The 22,721-nt window shown below is 25.9% G+C and overlaps 1 protein-coding gene across 4 annotated transcripts in view; it reads left to right on the top strand.

The window, feature by feature from the left end:
- Positions 1–22,721, top strand: part of LOC123262690 (regulating synaptic membrane exocytosis protein 2) — a 155,961-nt gene that overhangs the window by 107,605 nt on the left and 25,635 nt on the right. For all 4 annotated transcript variants that reach the window (XM_044725028.1, XM_044725027.1, XM_044725029.1 and 1 more), the window contains exons 13-16: positions 8,445–8,557; positions 10,971–11,047; positions 12,618–12,676; positions 22,428–22,597. In XM_044725028.1, coding sequence (XP_044580963.1) covers positions 8,445–8,557; positions 10,971–11,047; positions 12,618–12,676; positions 22,428–22,597 — 419 coding nt within the window. The remainder of the gene's footprint in view (positions 1–8,444; positions 8,558–10,970; positions 11,048–12,617; positions 12,677–22,427; positions 22,598–22,721) is intronic.

Raw genomic sequence — 22,721 nt, 5'->3', positions numbered from 1 at the left:
CACTCCAACTGCTTTTTTTTTTTTTTTTTTTTTATTAATTGGAGACAAAACGAATTATCTAACCTTCTAGAACTTCAAATTGCGCGCGTAAGCTTTTATCCTAAACCCATCAGAAATCAGGGTCCATTTTTTCGATTAGTATCGAGAATTTTGAAACTAAAATATAAACTATAAACAATTCTAACTTCTATAAGATAGAATTGCGGCATCAATGTAGTACGTTATTAAGAGTTCAAAAAACTTTGATACAAAAAAAAACCAATTAATTTTATTTTACCGAATTTTATTGAGGACCAAAAACACATTAAAAGAAGTCGTTAAACTATTTTTTCTAAATACAAATTAATCGAAGTATTACTGACTAAGTTGTTGTGTTCAAGTTCTTCGAAAGTTTTCAAAATAGAAATAGAATTCGATTTACTTCCTATAACATTTCTCAAATCGTTGTTTACAAAATTTGCTATTCGTTTTTCAAGAGTGCGATTGTGTGACGCTGATAATATTTCACCCATGAAAGTAGAATTATCATCAAATATCGACTTTCTTTCATATGTTTCAACGTCGAAAGGATATATTAACATCTAAAAACAAATAAAAAATCAATTTACCAAAGGCTTGATTCAAAATGAAATTTTGATAAGTATAAAAATTTACCTGAGACACGCAGTCACCCTTTTCTGCACTACGTACAAAATGAGTTTCGTCGCTGGCTGAATTCCACAGTATGATATTTTTATTTTCAAAAATATTATAGTTGACGTTATTTTTTGAATTTTTGTTCAGTTTAATGATTGTCATTGGAGGAATAAGCAAACTCTGCTTCGTCAATCTTGAGCAGACAGTCAACTTCAAACAAGTTTCCCTTTCATTAAGATTGTTTGGATTAATTCCGAAATTTTGACGCTTGAACATTTCTTCAAAAACTTCAAGTTTTCCGTTTTCTACTTTTGGAACATCATTTTTGATGGGCTTACGACAGTTTGAGTAACTGTATGAACCAGATGATGGAATAAATTCATCCTTGGTGTTTGTTTCGAAATTTCTAGTAGTTAAAAATCCCGATCTACTTTTAAGTGATTTATCAAGATTAAATATATCACCGGGAGCAATATCACCCCGATTTTTGACATCCGTTGATGGCCGTAAAATAATTTGCTCTTGAGATTTCCTCACAAATGATAATACAGGCAATGGTCGCAGCACTAAACTCACTATTTCCTCGTTTTTAAATTCACTTAGAATTTTTTTTTGATGAATAAATTCTGCACTTGGGAATGTAAACAAAGAATAATCGATATTGTTTAAAAAAATATATTCATCGATCTTCCTTTCAAGCTCACGATTAATATGAGTAGATTTGATCGAACTTCTGTGGAATGAATTTTTGAAAAAATCAGCCGCTTCATTTGGAGATTTTGGGTTGTGATTTTCACAATATGTTGCATCATTTACGCTAATCTAATATTTTTTAAAAATTATAAAGTTAATAAAAAGTTGAATAGTATCGATTAAATCAAAATAAATATTTCTTACCTGAATAAGACAAGTTCCAGTAGAAATAGATGAAACATAATGAGTTTCATTATCCCGTTTTAATCGAAAAACAACTGTTTCGTTCATCCATATACTAGCGGTATTATCATCAACAATTTTCGAAAAATATTCATCATCTATTAGTTTGATATTCAAGGTTTGGACGTTGTGTGTGTGGCACAATTTAACAAATCCGTACCTGAAGTGGTCGTTGTTAATATAATTTTCATTAACACCCAAATTTTTTTCCCTCCATAAATCTGTATAATAAAACAACTTTAACGATGCCGAGTCGGATAGTTTTTTATCGATTAAAACTTGTGGATAATACTCCGTCTTCAGGGATTCAAACAACATACATGTTCGATAAAACATTTGATTGTTGTATTCATCGTCATATTTTTCCTTAATAAAGCGTGATCCGTTGAACCCGTTGAATATATCACTGACTATTATTTGGTCCGAATACTGCTTAGACAAATCAACCGTATCACCTACGCGCAAGTTTCTCATCGCCTGCGCATTTGTAATAGCTATCAATGCGATAATTAAAATCCTAACAATTCCGTTCATTGCCGCGTTTGAATTGTAACTGTGATTGAATTGTTTTTCAAAAAAAGAAGCCTTAGTTCTTCTTATTTTCGACTAGAAACATTAGTTTTATCTATTATACATCTGTAATTAAATGATAAGTTGGTTATTGGCAGCATATTCGTTTCAATGCTACTAAATAAAGCTGTAGAATTCTGTCCGATTAATTTTAACTTTTTACTGCTCGTTTTGCTTTAAACCAATCAGAAAGCAAGATCCATTTTTTCGATTAGTATCGGAAATTTCGAAAATTAACCAACTTATCTTCAATAATTAGTTTTATGTTATTGAATAGGATTGCGGCATCAATGTAGCTCGTCATTAAGAGTTAAAAAAAACTTTGATACAAAAACACCAATTAATTTTATTTTACCCAAGTTTATTGAGGACCAAAAAAATATTAAAAGAATGATTTAAACTATTTTTTCTAAATACAAATTAATCAAAGCATTACTGACTAAACTGCTGTGTTCAAGTTCTTCGAACGTTTTCAAAATAAAATCATAACTCTTCCTTTCTCCTATAACATTTCTCAAATCATTGCTTACAAAATCTGCTATCCGTTTTTCAAGAGTGTGATTGCGTGATGCTGATAATATTTTACTTATGAAAATAGGATAACCATCAAATGTCGACCTATTATCATATGTTTCAACGCCATAAGGATATATTAACATCTAAGAACGAACAAAAAATTAACTTACCAAAATGTTGATTCAAAATGAAATTTTGATAAGTAATAAAAATTTACCTGAGACACGCAGTCACCCTTTTCTGCACTACGTACAAAATGAGTTTCGTCGCTGGCTGAATTCCACAACATGATATTTTTATTTTCAGAAATATCATATTCGACGTTATTTTTTGAATTTTTGTTCAGTTTAATGACTGTCACTGAAGGAACAAGCAAACTCTGCTTCCTCAATCTTGAGCAGAAAGTCAACTTTAAACAAGTTCTCCTTTCATTAAGATTAATTGGATCAATTCCGAAATTTCGAAGCTTGAACATTTCTTCAAAAACTTCAAGTTTTCCGTTTTCTACTTTTGGAACATCATTTTTGATGGGCTTACGACATTTTAAATAACTGGATGAACTAAATGATGGTATAAATTTATCTTTGATGTTTGTTACGAAATTTTTAGTAGGTAAAAATCCCGATCTACTGTTAATTAATTCAAAAAGATTAAATGAATCACCGGGAATAATATCATCCCGATTTTTGACATTCGTTGATGGCCGTAAAATAATTTGCTTCTGAGATTGCGTCACACGTGGTAATACAGGCAATGGTCGCAGTACTAAACTCACTATTTCCTCGTTTTTAAATTCACTTAGAATTTTTTTGTGATGAATAAGTTCAGCAGTAGGGAATGTAAACAAAGAATAATCGATATTGTTTAAAAAAATATATTCATCGATCTTCCTTTCAAGCTCACGATTAATATGAGTAGTTTTGTTCGAACTTCTGCGGAATGAATTTTTGAAAAAATCAGTCGCTTCATCTGGAGATTTTAGGTCGTGATTTTCACAATATGTAGCATCATTTACGCTAATCTAATATTTTTTAAAAATTATAAAATTAATAAATTGATAAATTCGTTTTCGGCAGCATATTAGTTTTAATGTCATTAATTAGAACTGTAGAATTTTGTCCAATTAATTTTAACTATTAATCGCTCGTTTTTCTAAGCATGAATTGAATTTAAAAAATTTTTTTTTTTCAAATCAATATTCTATCAAAAATATGAAAAAATTGATGAGAACTTTTAATTGGAAATTAAATTTTCAACAAAAAAAGTTTCTTATCATTTTTTCTTTTTTTTTAATATTTCACCCAAAATAGTAATAATAATTTATTGAAGTTTCTTCCGAACTAACGTCATAAAAAATAATTATTTAATAATACCTAAAACATTTTTAATAAAAAAACTTTTTCTCATTTAAACCGCCGACCTTATAAATACCCAGATATATTTACGACCTATTTAACATCAAAAAACTAGACTAGATACAGAAGTTAATTAAAAAAAAAAAAAAAAAATAAAACTATCAAACGAAATTAATATTCCATTAGAAACTTCATAAAACTTTTTAACAACTTGAAAATAAATCGTTTTTTCCCAATAAAAAAATCCATAAACTAAAACACTAAATCCCAACGATTTACAAGTGTTCCATTACCTCTAAAAATAATTTTATGTTCCCATAAAATATAAAACGAGGAAAATAATTCAACAAAACATCGAGCGCGCTTTTTCGAGTATTCGGCTAAAAAAGTCACCGACTATTGCATTACAGCTGATTGGTCCGGTCTAATATATTTATGCGAATATGTTCGAGTACTACCGATCGGATTACATGGATAAAATCCTGATTGAACATCAAGTACGAGTATGAATATGAGGCTTAGAAAATATTTTTCTGCACTCCTGATATTATTTTTTTCACAAGCTTAACTTGTTTTCTTGTGTGTGAGGATCCTAATATAATGGAATAATGTGTGTCAGCGTTGGTTGTACATACGCTATAGTACTGGGTGTGGAAATAGGTCGCCTTGCCGAGTTGTGTGTGAAATGTTTACACGGTTATACATCCATGGTGTCGTCACCTTACGCGGACATGATATAACGTTGTATAAAAGTAAACTTAATCTATAAAACGCTCATCATGTTTCATTTTATTTTCATTTTTATTTTTATGTCCAACACTTTTTTATCAGCCGGCGTAAAAAGTTAAAACAATTAATTTGCTTTTTCTATTGAGCTTTTTCAGTTTATTTCCTATTACATTCGCAAGAAGTTTTTTTAGCATGACTCAAGGAAAAACTACGGCTCATTTATTCGTTGTGAAAAAATTCGGTTTTTTCAAAATAAATAAAGTCCCGTGAAATTTTTTCAATACTCAGGACACATATCTTCGTCTGTTTACTCTAGAATTATTGGTGTACATATGTACTCGCCGTAATGTCGAAGTAAAACGTAACGGTACTCTGGAATATCCTCGGGGAAAGAGACAAACTTATTAAATAAATATATACGAAGGCGCATTCCGGTAATGAGAGTTTCATTGAACATCTGGAAGCTACAAGGAAATAAAAATATGAATATGTAAATGTAAGAACAAGAAAATACCATTTACTTGGGTTTTTTTACTTTGAATTTTTTATTCCCGGTATCTTTGTCTCTGTCTTGAGATTTCTAAAACCTTTCTTGGGTTATTTAATTTTTAGTCGTAAAATATTATACTGCAAAAAAAAAATTTTTATTATTTTTTTAAATTTTTAGTGTGAAATAAAAAATAAAGAGGATGAACAGAAAATAAATTTTTAATTTAAGAATTTTATTAGTTTAATTCAAAAATAAATTAATTAATCATTTAATTATATTAAACAAAAATCTAATTTTTCAAAAATATAAAAGTTATAATAATATTTTAAGAATTTTATTAATTTAATTGAAACATAAATTAATTATTCATTTAATTATATTAAACTAAAATCTAATTTTCCAAAAATATAAAACCTATAAAATATATAATAATAATATTCTATTGATAATATGACCAATAATAAACTGATAAAAAAATTTATCAAGAGAAAAATTTATTTAAAACAAGAGAAATTTCTTAGTTCAAGAATTTTATTTATTCAAATCAAGAAAATTGTTCTTTAGTTTTATTTTCTGAGTTCAAAATTTTTCCTTTTAAAGAAAAATTAATTTTTGTTTTTCGATAAAAATTCTTTAAATTTAAATTATTAGTGTAAAAACATAATTTTTAAGAGTTTGATCATTTTTAATTAATTGAAAAAAATTTTTAAACCAAGTAAAATTTATTTGACCCAAAAATAACAGTTAAAAATTTTTTTTATTTCATTTTTAGAGAGCGTAATTAAAAATCCGGCAAAAATTTCTAGACCATATAATTTAGATTTAGATTTTTCTATAAAAAGCTCTAGGTACTTGACTAGGATCCAGTGTGCTGTATTACTTTCTCTAATTGTCAGGAAACATTGCCCACGGCTGTTGTTAATAGAGAAAGGTTCGCCTCTCCTGTAATTAATTGCACGAAACTCCCAGAATGTCGTGTTATCGAACGCCCTCGGGCCTTCATTTTCCCCCTTCTCGCCCCCTAGTTATGTCGATGTTTGTTACGTCATGCAATATAATATTAAGTCCCTCACTCGATCCTATCTATCTCTCTCCGTCTTATTCATAGATTTTTTTTGTATTTTTTCGATGATATAACTGCTGGGATTTTTATTTATTTTTTTTTTTTTCGAATTCTACCGTCTAGTCATACAATGAAATATAAGTATGATACAATAATAAAAGAAAAGAAATAATAAAAAACGAGTATGTTTGCAATACACTTGTCCGAAGTACGACTTGTACTGCACTTGAAGACAAAAAAGTGTATAGAGCGTGTATAAAAAATAACGAATGACATACAATATTTCTTCGAGGCGTTTTTAAGGACGTTGAATAGAATTACGCTCATACTTACTTTAATGTATTATATGTTGTCAAATGTATATTATAATATAAGTTATAAGTTATAAGTAATCCGATTATACTTATATTGTATTAATGATATTTTGCGGTATGAAATATTACGCTTTTTATTTTATAAAATTTTTATTATGTTATTGTGTTTGAAGTTATCACAAAAAAAAAAAAAAAAAAAATTCAATTTTTCTTAGCGGGAAGTTAAAAGAAAGAAAAAATAGTGTTATATAAAATGTCGTAAATTATTAGGAGCTTTATAAGTGTCACTGGGACAAATGTGTCTCGTCAGGTATATTCTTAATCCTTTGAGATATTACTGTGTCAAAGCAACCGCGTAGGAGACTATTTGTAAGGATTTTCTCCAAATAAGAAATCGAACTATCTTTAAAGTCTTCTTTTTTTATATTATCCGATTAAAAAAAATTAATCTGAAAGACTATTTTCTATTTTTAATAGTTTGAAATTTATAGAAAAAAATAATAATAATTTTTACTTAAAATTTATTGTTAAAAGAATAAGAAAAGATTTGTCTTCAGGATAGTCATATGATAAAATCGTTTTTTTTTTTAGTGAAATTTAGTGTCATTGCAAAGGTCTTGATTTGAATCTGTGCCTTTTCAAGGTTTCATATCATTTTTACGAATAGTTAATTTATGATGAGAAGTATTTAGGTTGCATTTGAAAATTCTCTATCTCTAGATACATAATTAAGAAATTAGCTTGTATTTTGACATTTTTAACTATTGACATTGTTAAAGATATAAGCTCATCCCGATGTTACACTCATCGAGATCTTTCATTTTAGTACCCACATCAATTTTTCATATATTTTATATATTATATATATTTCACAAATACCATATATGTGAAATATATAAAAAAAAGCCATGTGGGTACTTAAATGAAAGGTCTCGATGAGTGTTAGATCGAAATGAGATTATATCTTAAAAAATGTCAATAATTAAAAAATTACCTCATATCTTGTGAATTATTGACATTTTTAAAGATATAAGCTTATCCCGATGTTACACTCATCGAGACCTTTCATTTGAGTACCCACATCAATTTTTCATATATTATATATATTTAACAAATACTATATATATAAAATATATAAAAATGCTATGTGGGTACTTAAATGAAAGGTCTCGATGAGTGTAACATCGAAATGAGTTTATATCTTAAAAAATGTCGATAATTAAGAAATGACATTGTATTTTGTCAAATATTGACATTTTTGAAGATATAAGCTCGTCCCGACATTACACTCATCGAGACCTTTCATTTGAGTACCCATATCAACTTTTCATATATTTATATATATTATATATATATATATATATATAAAAAATGCATGTGGGTACTCAAATGAAAGCTTTTGATGAGTGTAACATCGGGATGAGCTTATATCTTTAAAAATGTCAATATTTAAAAAAGTACAGTGCAATTTAACAAAATTCATTATTTAATAAAGCAAAATTTTATTTATTTATAGTTCACAATTCACGGCAGTCACATAGTTTATTATTGTTGTCAATCTAAAAATTAATAATAATAATAATAATAATAATAATAATAATAATAATAATAATAATAATAATAATAACATAATTTTGAACATTTTTGTTCTAATTCATAAATTCAATTTTCAAGAGTTTTAAAAATATTGAAAAAATGTCAAAGGTGATTTGAGATTGATGAAAATTGACTTGCCATCACTGTCAGAGGAACAACTGACATTAAACAAGAATTTATATTTATATAATATAAAATAAAGTGAAAAAAGAATGTATTATTTTCTGGTGCAATTCCAGGTACTCGAATGGTCAGGAGTGTCTCTCATCGATCGAAACTTCGAGGATGTGGCACAGATAATTGAACGCTCGAGTGATGTTGCTGAACTTGTTGTTGAGCATGTAGGAGATATGTAAGTATTAATATCGTTATAGTTATAGTTATAGTTATAGCTACAGTTATTATAGTTATAACTTTCTTAACAAGCTTAATTATGCTTCAACCGTAATTTAATTAGCAACGAATTCATTTATGGAGTACACCTTGTACTAATCAACTTTCAATCTGTCGAGTAGTCTAAATTTATCACTCATTAATTTTAATTAAATCTGCTAATTAATTTTCGGCACTTATTTTTACTATTAATAAAACTTCCTTTTCAATTTTATATTAGTTTAATTAAATAAATTAAAAGTCCAATCATATACATTTTTTTTGAATGAACATTTATTAATATAATTACATGGAAAAAAGTAAACTGTAATAAATAATAGTCGATTTATAATAAGTAATGATTAACTGGAAAAAATCATCATTTCAAACAGTAAAATTGTGATTTTAACAATCACTTTATAATATTAATCATTTAAATGCTACAATTTATTATTTACATAGAAGAAAATACTACTTCAAACAGTAATATTCGCTATGTGAAAGTCCAAAATGTTAAAGTACAATAATTAAGAATTTTGACTTTGATATTTATCATTTCGTACCTAAAAAATGATCTTATGACATGTAAAAAATATAAACTACAGTTACTGAATTTCTATACAAGCAACGTCAATATTTACAAAGTAAAATGGTAAATTTTAAACGCAACGCTAAAAATCAAACTATAATTATTGATTTGCTTGGACTGGTGAAATATATATTTTAAGAGTAGAATTTTTACTGTTTCAAATGTTAAATTCTCCGAGTGTGAGACCTTCCCATTCTCCTCATAGTATAGACTATATATTGAAACGGCAATTTTTACTGTTTGAAACTGTAATTTTTTAAGATGAGAGTCGTTATTTACTATAGTGACAGCTACTAATCACATTTTCGATATTAAATCATAAATTGTGACTTTTACACTTTCTACATTAAATTTTGTAATTGATAATTGTCGATTTATAACAAGTAATGATCAAATAGGAAAAAATTACCATTTCAAACAGTAAAATCGTGATTTTAACAATCACTTTATAATATTTATCATTTCAATGCTACAATTTATTATTTACATGGAAAAAATACTATTTCAAACAGTAATATTCGCTATGTCAAAGTCCAAAATGTTAAAGTATAATAATTAAGAATTTTGAATTTGATATTTATTATTTGGTACCTCAAAAATGATCTTATGATATATAACAAATATAAACTACAGTTACTAAATTTCTATACAAGCAACGTCAATATTTACAAAGTAAAATGATAAATTTTAAACGTAACGCTAAAAATCAATCTATAATTATTGATTTACTTGGACTGGTAAAATATATATTTTAAGAGTAGAATTTTTACTGTTTCAAATGTTAAATTCTCCGAATGTGAGACCTTCCTCTTCTCTTCATAGTATAGACTATATATTGAAACGGCAATTTTTATTGTTTGAAACTGTAATTTTTTAAGATGCGAGTCGTTAGTTACTATAGTGACACCTACTAATCACATTTTCGATATTAAATTATAAATTGTGGCTTTTACACTTTCTACATTGTTTTGTAATATTTACATTTGTGCCACCCCGATGTCCGCTGTACTGTTTAAAACTATAAAAACTCACCGGAATTCGAGTGAATTTTACAGTTTACTTTTTTCCTACAGTTATTATTTTTACTGTAATTTTTTATAATAATAATAATAATTAAAAAACTAATATCTCTTAATTATATCCAAGATAATTCCTTCAATTTAATAAATTTTTGCTGTAAAAAATAGGAATTTTAAAAAAAGAAAATTACAAATACAATAAACAGGATTACTTAACACTAATTATTAGTCAAAGTACTTTTAAAAGGGTAAGCAACCTAACATTATAAAGCAGAGAAACAAGAGACCTAGAATTTACAATAAACCTAAAAGCCAAAGGTATAAATTGCTGAAAATTATTAGAACTAGTTAAAACTGGGGATGACTAACGTCGGGACTAAGGTTAAGGGTCAAAAGGATAAAATGGACTTCTCTAGTCACTGGAGCCCAGCAAAAAGGTCAGGTGGTAGTTAGGACCAGGATATATAGGTCAATAAAGTATAAAAGGTGTTCAGTAGATTAGGAAAATACACCAGAGACGACCCACCGTAAACTACAGATTCAATGATTCAATGATTTGTGTAATCCCGACCAAAGTAGACGAAAGTTGCTCGAACCCAGTTGTGAGCTTTAATAAATTCCATTACTAATTTAAATAGAAATTCCAAATAATTGAAAGCTCAAACCAATCAAAAGCTCAATTTACCGGAAAACAGACCCCAGGACGAAAGTTATGAATAGACTTAACAAACAAGCGTGAAGATACCGAGAGCAATATAACTGATAATTTGATTAAAATTGTTAAGGGGCATCGATTCGCTGGACGAGCCCGGTATGCCGCCGCCATCATCTAAAACATCTGGAAACTTAGGTCTTCAGTTAGGTAAGTTATATATCGATAATTAGTCCTATAAACTAGAGATAACATCTAACATACAACATATATAATACCATTATGTCTAAACTACAACAATGCAATTAAGTTGAAACCCCTTAAGTGGGCACTCTAACCTCAAACCTCTTCCTGACCAGCATCCGATACTCCCAACTGCACACCCACCATCCACCACCAAACAGCAAATACACAAGTACATTGTACATAGTACAAATATATAATCAACAAGTTTTACTAAAATTTACACAGAAGAAAATTATATTTACTCACCAAAACAATTAAATTACGGTGAAAAATTGTTTTAGCTAGTCAATTTTCGTTTATTAGCTTTAAATATTCAAATCTGGTCATATAAAACCTTAACAACCTTTATAAAAAAAAAAAAAAAAAAAAAAAAAAATGATTGTAATTTTTTAATTTTTTTGTTTAAATTTGAACAATTAACACGATTTATTATGAAAAAATTGGTCTAATAATTTTTAAACTAAAAATAAAGATCAAATAAGCTTCTTTGAAGAGCAATAAAATTATTTTTATTTTATTATTTAACTTCTCAAAATTAACTCTCTTCGATCGAAAGGATTTCGCGTCCATACGCCACCTGTTGGAATTTTTTAACACTAATTTTGATAAAAAAATTATATATGAGCATATATAACTTTAGCAAGCTCTGTAAGAAAATAAAAAAATAAATTATTGTCACTTTTCAATTTTTTTTTTTTAATTTGGACAATTTATACGATTTATTAAGAAAAAATTGGTCTAATAATTTATTAAACTGAAAATAATCGTTAAATAAGCTCCTTTAAAAAATAATAAAATTATTTTTATCCTATAATTTAATTTCTCAAAATTAACTATCTTCTATTGAGAAAATTCCGCGACGATAAGCTACCTGTTGGAATTTTTCAATACTAACCTCGATCGAAAAATTGTAAATGGGTATTTATGACCATTTCAAGCCTAAAATAAACTTATAAAGCCGTTTTTGATTAAAAAAAGCGACTAGAAAATTTTTTTACGAGTTCCCAAAACTATTGAATTGCATTAAAAAATTTGTTTATAAAGTCAATTTTCGTTTTCTGGATATAGATAGTCAGATCTGGTCATATAAAACCTTAATAAGCTCTGTAAGAAAATAAAAAAATAAATTATTGTCACTTTTCAATTTTTTTTTTAATTTTTTGACTATTTACACGATTTAATAAGCAAAAATTAGTCTAATGATTAATTAAACTAAAAAAAATTATCAAATAAGCTTCTTTGAAGAGTAATAAAATTATTTTTATTTTATTACTTAATTTCTCAAAATTAACTCTGTTCTATTGAGAAGATTCTGCGATAGTACGCCACCTGTTGGAATTTTTCAATACTAATTTCGATCAAAAAATTATATATGACCATATTAGGCCTGACATGAAGATATACAGCTATCTTAGATAAAAAAAAACGACCAGAAAATTTTTTCACGAGTTTCTAACTATTTAAAAGTAAAAAAATTTTTTCTTCTGTGTAAACTTTACGAAATAATAAAAAAAATAAACTGGTGGTTTTGCAGACTCGGAAACGGATAAAACGCCTTCGTCACCGACCCGCAGGAAACTGCCAAAGACGCCGGTATAACCAGTTGATAAATTGAGTCTACAAAATGTGACCTTTGTCTATTTATTTTTCGTTTTATAAACACTTTTGTCTCCTCATTTGTCTCTTCATCTTTTCACAACTTTTCACTTCACTTATTCTTATTCTTATGATTAAACTTTACAAACTTAACTAATTTATTTTATTATTTGCTCTCTTTACTTATTCCTATCTTTCCGTCGTTTTACTGTTTATTTTGCCGTTAACTTAATTGATTATTTATACTTATCAGACAATTCAGTTACAGAGTCGAAAACTTTGATTTAACAAAACAGTCTTATAGACAAATTTATTTGCCGGCTTAGAGCCGTTGTTATTCTTTTGTATATAGTTTAATTAGTCGATTTAATTATTACATAATTACCTAATGTATTTATTTATTTATTAATTGATAGAAAAGTACTATCACTAGTTGCTATTATTAATATTAATGTATACGATGTACCAAAATATGACAGGGATACAAACATTTTGTTACAAATATCTCCCGCATAGGTCTTTTTGAGTGCCAATTTTCACTAATTAAATACATAAATATGTATTTATATTAATTAATAAGAGGTTTTGTTTTACTCTGACGACCTGTCACGTTACAAAGACGAATACTTTTGTAAATATTTATAAATAATGCACGTAGTTATTTATTTAATCTATCAATATTAATAATATATAAATAATTAATTTATAAAAGTACCTGGAATAAAATTGAACTTTGTTCATTTTTTGATTATGATTTTCCAAAAATTTACGGGTAGAAAATTTGGAAACATTTATTGCTTGGTAGGAAATTAAATTTTCCTAAAATTTTAAAGATCAAAAATTATTTTCTTAAGTACAATAATAATAAAATTTGAAAAATTTTGACTAAGAAAAATAATTTTTGACTTGATAATTTTGAACTCGGTTCAAATTTTGCCTAATTAATACAAATTTTAAAATTATAGTCATTTTTAATATTCTTTTTGTGTATAAAAGAAAATTTTAAGTATTTATTGTTAGATAAAGTCTTGCTTATTTTGGAGTAGCATTTTTTTAATTGAAATTTTTAAGATCTAAATTTTTTTCTCGAGTTCAAAAATATTAAAATTAATTTTTTAGCTTAAAGTATGATTAATTATTTCAAAAAATTTTGAACTGTACTCACATATAGCTTAATTATTATAAATTATAATAATTTTTTATCTTTTTTTGAAATCAAAAAAAATTTTGAAACATTTGTTGTTTGATAAATTTTGAAAAAAATAAATTTCAACTGATAATTTTCAAGTTTCTTATATCACTCTGACTAATAGTCAATTTATGATGATAAGTATATAGGCTGCATTCGAAAATGCTCTATCTCTAGATACATAATTAAGAAATGACCTTGTATCTTGTGAACTATTGAAATTTTTAAATAGATAAGCTCACCCCGATATTACAGTCGTCGAGACGTTTCATTTGAGTACCCACATCAATTATTTTATATAAATACATAAAATATATATATATATATATATGTATGTATATATGAAAAATATATCAAAAATGCATGTGGGTACTCAAATGAAAGCTCTTGATAAGTGTAATATCGGGATGAGTTTATACCTTAAAAAATATCAATAATTAAGAAATGACATTGTATCTTTTCAACTATTGACATTTTTAAAGATATAAGCTAATCCCGATGTTACACTCATCGAGACCTTTCATTTGAGTACCCACATCAATTTTTCATATATTTATATATATTATACATATTTCACAAATACCATATATGTAAAATATATGAAAAATGTTTTGTGGGTACTTAAATGAAAGGTCTCGATGAGTGTAACATCGAAATGAGTTCATATCTTAAAAAATGTCAATAATTAAGAAATGACATCGTATCCACATCGTACCCACAAAACATTTTTCATATATTTTACATATATGGTATTTGTGAAATATGTATAATATATATATATAAATATATGAAAAATTGATGTGGGTACTCAAATGAAAGGTCTCGATGAGTGTAACATCGTGATTAGCTTATATCTTTGAAAATGTCAATAGTTGACAAGATACAATCTCATTTCTTAATTATTGATATTTTTTAAGGTATAAATTCATCCCGATATTACACTTCTTATCAAGAGCTTTCATTTGATTACCCACATCAATTTTTCATATATTTATATATATTATATATATGTATATATGAAAAATATATCAAAAATGCATGTGCGTACTCAAATGAAAGCTCTTGATGAGTGTAACATCGGGATGAGCTTATATCTTTTAAAACGTCAATTCTTAAAAAAGTACAGTGCAATTTAATAAAAGTAATTATTTAATAAAGCAAAATTTTATTTATTTACAGCTAATAGTAGTAATTTTGATACAATTTTTGTTTACGAGTTCAAAAATGTCCATAAAAAAATAAAGTTTTGATGTCCAAATTTTGTATCAAATTTTATCCCGGGTACTTTTATCTCCAAGCACTTGAAAAATATTTTCTTTAACCAAATCACAATATTTAATTTAATAAAACATAAAGCACTTGTCGTCTTAATAGCACAAGATTATTTTAAAAATAATAATTTAGCTTTACGTTTTCACTACTGTGATACTAAAAAAATTGGCATCGAAATATTAACAGAAAAATATATTAAATAAATAATTGAAGTATATAAAAATGATAAATACTATAGAGTAAAAAATTGAATTGTTTAGCAAATAACTTTTTGAAGTCTATATAAAAATAAATATTAAAAAATATGGAATATATAAATATAATTATATGATTTATCGTATGATACTATATATATTATTGTAAGTGAAGGGTCGGAAGATGAGACACATGATGCTTACGTACAATCAACAGTAGTTAACAACACCGCACGTGGAAATGCTCTTTCGTCACGCGGTTAACAAAGGACAAAAATAAATAATTATTCAAAAATAAAAAAATTAAATATAGTAGCGGGGTATTTAACAATAAAGACGAGTTGAGATAAATTTAACGGTGCTAAATATATTCGAGCTTTGACAATTAATCGTCTTTTCCTTATTAAAATTAAATATATACATTTTAAATTAATGTAAATCAATATATAAATACCTATTGATGATTATTAAAATTTTTAATGTCTTTTACAAGCTTTTATCTGTATCTCAGACTTTTGAATTTAATCAAAAAGAGTTTTTAATAAATAATTAAATTTTAAACGGAATAATAGATGAGAATTTTAAAATTGCACATCAAAGAAGTTAAAAATAATTTTTTTTTGCAAAAAAGACAATCCAAAATTTTTTAACAAAATATTAATTTTAATTTTTGACTAAAAACTTTTTTTAAAAATTTAAATGGACTCTAAAAAATCATTTAAAATATGATTTACTTTAAAAATAAATTTATAAAATTATTTTGATTATCAAAACCTCTAAAATGTGCAATAAAAATCTCAAAAAAAAAAAATAATCCGTAAGATTTTAATTAGTAAAGCTAGAAAAAAAACAAAAAACTGTAATTAAAAATCTAAGAAAAGAGAACGAATTTATCTATTTTAAAAAATCATATATAAAGTAAAAAAAAAAAAAAAAATAAAAAACTTGCGTGTTTAATTTGATTATTTCCTGCAAAAGTTTGGACCGCGCTCGTAATTCGGCGAATCAAATTAACACACACGCGATCACTTGTTTCGTTCTGTTTCAGTTTATTCCATAAAACATATAATGTAATATAGATAAATCGCGTTACAGATTTCATAAGAGCGTATAATAAAAATTCTATTATTTTTTCTGTCTAAAAAAAATTTTTAGTTTGAAGAAAAATTTTTTTTTGCATTTCTGCACATTTCATATAAAAATGCGTTAATTCCCAAAGAAAAATTTTTTTATACGTCCTTTTGGCTCCCGGAACCGACCTCAGATGCCATAAGGGCGTATAATAAAAATTCTATTTTTTTTTAAGTCCAAAAATAATTTTTAGTTTAAAGAAAAATTTTTTTTTGCATTTCTGGACATTTCATGAAAAAATACGTCGGTTACCAAAAAAAAATTTTTTTGTAAAAAAAAATTTTTTCTTCTAACTAAACATTTTTTTTTGACTTAGCAAAAATAATATAATTTTTATTATACGCCCTTATAGCATCTGAGATGAGTCCCGGGAGCCTTAAGAGTTTGTAAAAATTTTTTTTTGCCCATTTCGGACGAAAATACGTCAATTCCCAAAAAAAAATTTTTTATACGCCCTTATGGCATCTAGAACGCGAAATATAGACACTCTTTACTCAATAAAAATAATTTCGCGGTGAAAAAATGACTACTATATCTAATTCAGGTCTTTTTACAGTCAAGTCCTTGACTAGTAATAATTAATAATTATAATTTGAACTAACCTCAATAATAAAGATCTAGTCTATTTATCTACCGATTTCTACCTTGCCAACAAACTCGTAATTGTTAACAAAAAAAACAGTAACAATCAATAAATCAATAAATAATATTAATTATCAGATACTATTTATTATAGTGTAGTTAGACAAACGCTTCGGTAGAATAGGATTAGTTACTAGAAAAAAATTCATTCATTTTCGGCTCTTGATCTCTGATATATTTTATTTCATTGCTTTCAATTTCATTAAAACTGAATTAACAATTTGAATAAACAATTTGTCCTCTCGCTCCAATATAAAATGCTTATTTTTTTTTTTTTATATATTACCTCGTTTATTTTTGAAAAAAATGTGTCAGTTGGGGCGAGTGCGCCAAATCCCTATCAAATTTCCCAATTAAAAAAATAATAAAAAAAATTGATCTTAAAGTATTTTAAAAATGTAATTATTGTTTTTTTTATAGACTATATTTAATATATAGTTTGGAGTCTGAGACTGTCCAATTTGCAACGGTATTCCATTGTTAATTCCAGGTGAATTACAGCCAAATTTACATACCAATGGAACTCCGTTGACTATAATAATAAATAATAATTAAAATATATAGTTAAATCTTCTAAACAAATAAATCAATCTATAGTTATATTGTATATTTAAATGAAATTTTCAAGTGAATCATGTCTAGACTTAGATATTAGACAGATCATGTAAAAAATAAATCAATTTTAATGTAAAAAATTGAATGTATGAGAATAAACGTGATAGAAAAGAAATGAAATTGAAAAACAAATTTTAAAATTCTTGACTTCCATTCACTCTTTTATTTAAAAAAAAAAGATTTTTTTTGTTTTTTATTTTTTGGTGTATCCGTTGTGTCTTTTCTTGTCATTACATTGTTATTATTATGTTTATTATTATTATTATTATTATTATTATTATACTCTACGCCTTTAAACTGTTTTATTTACGTCTCTACGTTAATTCACCGTCATTTCTGTGTCCCGTAAAAGAAAAGTTAATTACCGAAAAAATAACGCTGACGAATGACGAAAATGTAAGTTATGGCTATGATAACAACAACAAACAAAAGTTTAGCATAACTCGCCCTCACGCTACTCTCTCCCAACTGGCACGAATATCTAGTATTCTTAGAATTTTTATTTTTATTATTAATTATCGTTAATGTCTTTTTTTTATATTTTTATCTGATTAGATTGTATTTTTCCTTCGAATGCCGTAAGTCTCCGTATTAACTCAGATTTTTTTAGTACTTTGGCTATTTACGAGGTAACTTTGACTTTGATAATGTCTAATATACGAGAATAGGCAATTGAATAATTTTTTATTAAAAAATATTTGTAATTAGCCTTTTTTTCAAATATAATTTCAGAAAATTTAATTATTTAGTTTATTAATCAAAGTTTTATCATTGTAAATATATTAGTTTTTTATTTTTAAGGTTGATTTTAAGTTAATAGAGTGTTGGAACTCAGTAGAACTAAGCACGCGCATGCGCAGTATCAGTTCCAGTATTAATAATTTTTATTTTAGCTTATTTATTATTAAGATTTATTTATTTTTTTTACTTTTAAGTAAATTTATTATTTCTTTGGGACTTTTATATTTTTATTAATTTTTTTTTAACTTATGAACCATAAAAAATTTTTTATACTTCAAAAAAAGTGAAAAAAAAAATAATAATACATTCTTTTTAAACTATAAATTAAATTATTAGTATTTTTAATATCTCTAGACACATAATTGAAAAATGCCCTTGTATCTTGTGAACTATTGACATTTTTTAAGATATAAACTCATTTTGATGTTAGACTCATCGAGACCTTTCATTTGAGTACCCACATCAATTTTTCATATATTTTATATATTATATATATTTCACAAATATCAAAGATGTAAAATATATAAAAAATGCCATGTGCACTGAAAAAAAAATTTTTTTCCTCCTAGAATACTAAATTTTTTACTCGTTTTCTTGATTTAAAAAAACTGGTATTCTTAACCTTAAAATACCACGCTTTATTATAAGGCTAGTTTTTTGACAGTGAGAAAACGGTATTCTTATAGTTAAAAAACTTTCGTATTTTAATCATAAGAATACCAATTTTTTAACCATAAGGAAACATTTCCTTAGTAGAAAAAAACTTTTCTTTCAGTGTGGGTACTTAAATGAAAGGTCTCGATGAGTGTAACACCGAAATGAGTTTATTCCTTAAAAAATGTCAATAATTAAAAAATGATACTGTATCTTGTCGACTAATCATATTTTTGAAGAAATAAGCTCACCACGACATTACACTCATCAAGATCTTTCATTTGAGTACCCACATCAATTTTTCATATATTTATATATATTATATATATTTATATATGAAAAATATATCAAAAATGCATGTGGGTACTTAAATGAAAGCTCTTGATGATTACAACATCAAGATAAGCTTATATATTTAAAAATGTCAATAGTCAAGAATGTACAGTGCAATTTAACAAAATTGATTATTTAATAAAGCAAAATTGCTAGTTATTAAATTATTTAAATATGAGATGTAAGAGTCAAGTGTAAAATCAAAGCTAAAATTTTCTTATTTAAGCTACTGTTATTTAAATCATCAAAAATTTTAAATAAGAGGCTAATTATAAAAAAAAATTTTTAATTGGATACAAATAAATATTTAAAGTACTAAAAAAATAATTGTAAAAAAAAAATGTGCGTAGGTCGAAGCAAGTAGATGATGCAAATGAGAATAGAAATATAAAAATATCCTACAAAGGAAGCAAAACAAATCTATATTTACCAGTAGTCTTGTTCTGAGAATATTTCCCGAGTATTTCATGAATAATCAAGTACCTAAAAGTACTAGACTAAGAATAAATATAACTTTAAAATAAAATACGAGGGAAAAACCAAGACTGAGGTGTTAAATTGAATAATCTGATTTAAACTAAATCAGGACATTGGACATGTCTCGGAATGCTTTATCTATTTGTGTTTCCTCTTCTCAATCTATATAGATTCTCTCAAAAGTATATATACATTGGCGTAAAATAATTGCATCTAAGTATATATACTTTTCAGCTCATATTCTCTTTAGATATTCCTCCCAACCGTGCAATAATATTATAAAATAACATACAACCTTATTCGGGGATGTTGCTTGCCCCCTTTACCGTATACACACTAAAGTAGTGATACCATCAAGAATGGCAAAGTTGCTTCTTGCTACTCCCTCTATTTCGCTGGAAATCCCGGGTAAACGAGAAGGCGTTCCACGATTTATGGTGTCTCAACACACCCTGGAGAGCCTGGAAATGAGAATGGACGTAAAACATTTCATGGGAGGAGCTCGCTACAAAAAATGGGCTCTTGGGGGTCAAACTATCTTTAACAAAAGAATTTAATGCATTTTTAATCTCTAAATTAGTAGTAGCCATCTAATTTTTTATACTATCAGTTTTTTAAAATCGTGAAAAAAATTTTTTTTTTCATAGAAATAAAAATAAATTTAATAAATATTTTTCTTAAAAATTTCAATCTTGTTTCAAAATATTTTATCCTTAATTAAAGAAAATTACAATAAAAAAAAATCTTCGTTAAAAAATTTGGTAATTATTTACAAGCCATAACTACACGGAAAAAAGAAAACTCGAAAAATTACATTATAAATAGTACTAAAAATGTCCTGTCATATTAAAAACTAGAAAAATTACAGTCAAAATAACATTTTTCTAAATTCAAACTTTGAATGTTTATTTCCAGAGCTTTCAATGTTAAATATTGCATTCTACAATGTAATTCTTATAAAATCTGTCAATAATTACATTCTGAAACTAATTTTTCCAGTTTTCATCACGGAGCGCCCCGTTAGATTATATATTGTAATTTTTCGAGTTATCTTTTTTTCGTGAAGGTAAAAAATTAAAATTTTCAAATTTTTTTTTGATTTTGCTCGTTTTTATGGCGCATTTATAATAAAGAATGTCGTGAAAGAAAAAAATAAAGATTTCGATAGCTTTTTTGCCTTCAAAAGTTGGAAAAATTTTGGCTCTCATGTTTTTGGATAAAATTTATATTTATTTATTATATTTTTACCAGATGTACAGTCTATTCTATAAACTTTGTTACATTTTTATTTCTATAGAAAATCTCATATAATTATCAAGAACTCTCAATAAGGAATAATGGATAAAATTTATATTTTATCTTTTTTTGATGTTTTTATAGCTTTTTTTTTTTTTTTTTGAAAAGTACATAAAAAAACGAACAATTAAAAAAAAAAAAAAAATTGAATATCACAATTTTCTAAAAAATTTAGAAATTTTTTTGAAAATTTGTTAAAATTGTGATAATTAACTTTTTTTTAAAATTATTAATTTTTTTATGTATTTTTCAAAAAAAAATATATCAATAAAATAAAATAGAAATTTCGTTCAAAAAAATGAAAATTAAAATGGTTGACCCCACTTGTAAATAATTACCAAAAATTTTAATTGTTTTTAAATGAAACGCATATTTGACTTAAGTATTTTTTTTTTCTTAGTTTAAAGCCGACAAAATTGATAAAAATACCCAATTTTAATTAATTAAAAATGTAATTTTACAATAATATTAAATCATGATTTTTAACTAAAATAAATTTTTTTGTTGATGAAAATTTTTTATTTAAAAATATTAGAGACACTATTTAATTACAAATATAAATTAGAAATTATTTTTTTCACCTAAAAATAATTTTTCTGTATTGATCAAACATCGTACATTATCCAGAGCTCATTTTTCCTCAACTTCAGCTGAAGCCTTATCGTTCCACCCGGAACCAGGAGCCCGGTCCGGTCACGTCCAAAAGTGACAAATAATTTCCAGCTTAAAAGTTGCGCATGTGTGCGCTTTGCATGTCAAATGCATCCTTTTCATGTGAATAAAACTTTTGTAAATTTTATTTAAGTTCAAAATTTCATTCGTTTTTTATTTTTTTTTTACTTAGTACTTTGCAAAAGGCAGTCTAGTCTCATATGCCCGGCATTTCTTCTTTTCTAACTTGCTATTCTATGCAAACTTTAATGCAAATTTAACAAGTCCATCCGCATGACTCGCAAACAAAATAAAAGAGTAAAAAATTAAGATTTTTTTTTTTAAATATTAAATGAAAATTTTTTTTAGTTTTTAAATATTAAAAATATTAAAAATATTTAGAAAAATAAATTTTTTTTTTAAATATTAAATACAATTTTTTTTTTAATTTAAATATTAAAAAAATATTAAAAAAAAAATTTTTTTTTCTTATTCAAAAAATGTTACAATTACAATAATTGATTATTATTTCAATCGGGTGTTTGTTTTTTAGGAAAAAATACCAAAAGATCGACCAGTAAGTGGTCGTGTACAGATTCACGTGTGGTACGAAACAGACAGGAAAGAGCTGGTAGTGTCAGTTTTGGCAGCTGATGAGCTTTGTGTTCGAGACGATGGTACGCCACCGGAAGCTGTCGCCAAACTCGTTCTCATTCCAGCCTGGTAATTGAATGCTAACATAATTATAACCGACACAATGCTTTAATTTAATTAAAAGATAAAACAAATAAATGTGTGTTGTCTGTTACACATTGTTTATAATCAAGTCGTTTGTTGTTTGTAACAG

The sequence above is a fragment of the Cotesia glomerata genome, linkage group LG4 (assembly GCF_020080835.1).
Source record: "Cotesia glomerata isolate CgM1 linkage group LG4, MPM_Cglom_v2.3, whole genome shotgun sequence".
Taxonomy (NCBI): domain Eukaryota; kingdom Metazoa; phylum Arthropoda; class Insecta; order Hymenoptera; family Braconidae; genus Cotesia; species Cotesia glomerata.
The sequence above is the reverse complement of the archived record's forward strand: the minus strand, read 5'-3'. Positions and strand labels throughout refer to the sequence as shown.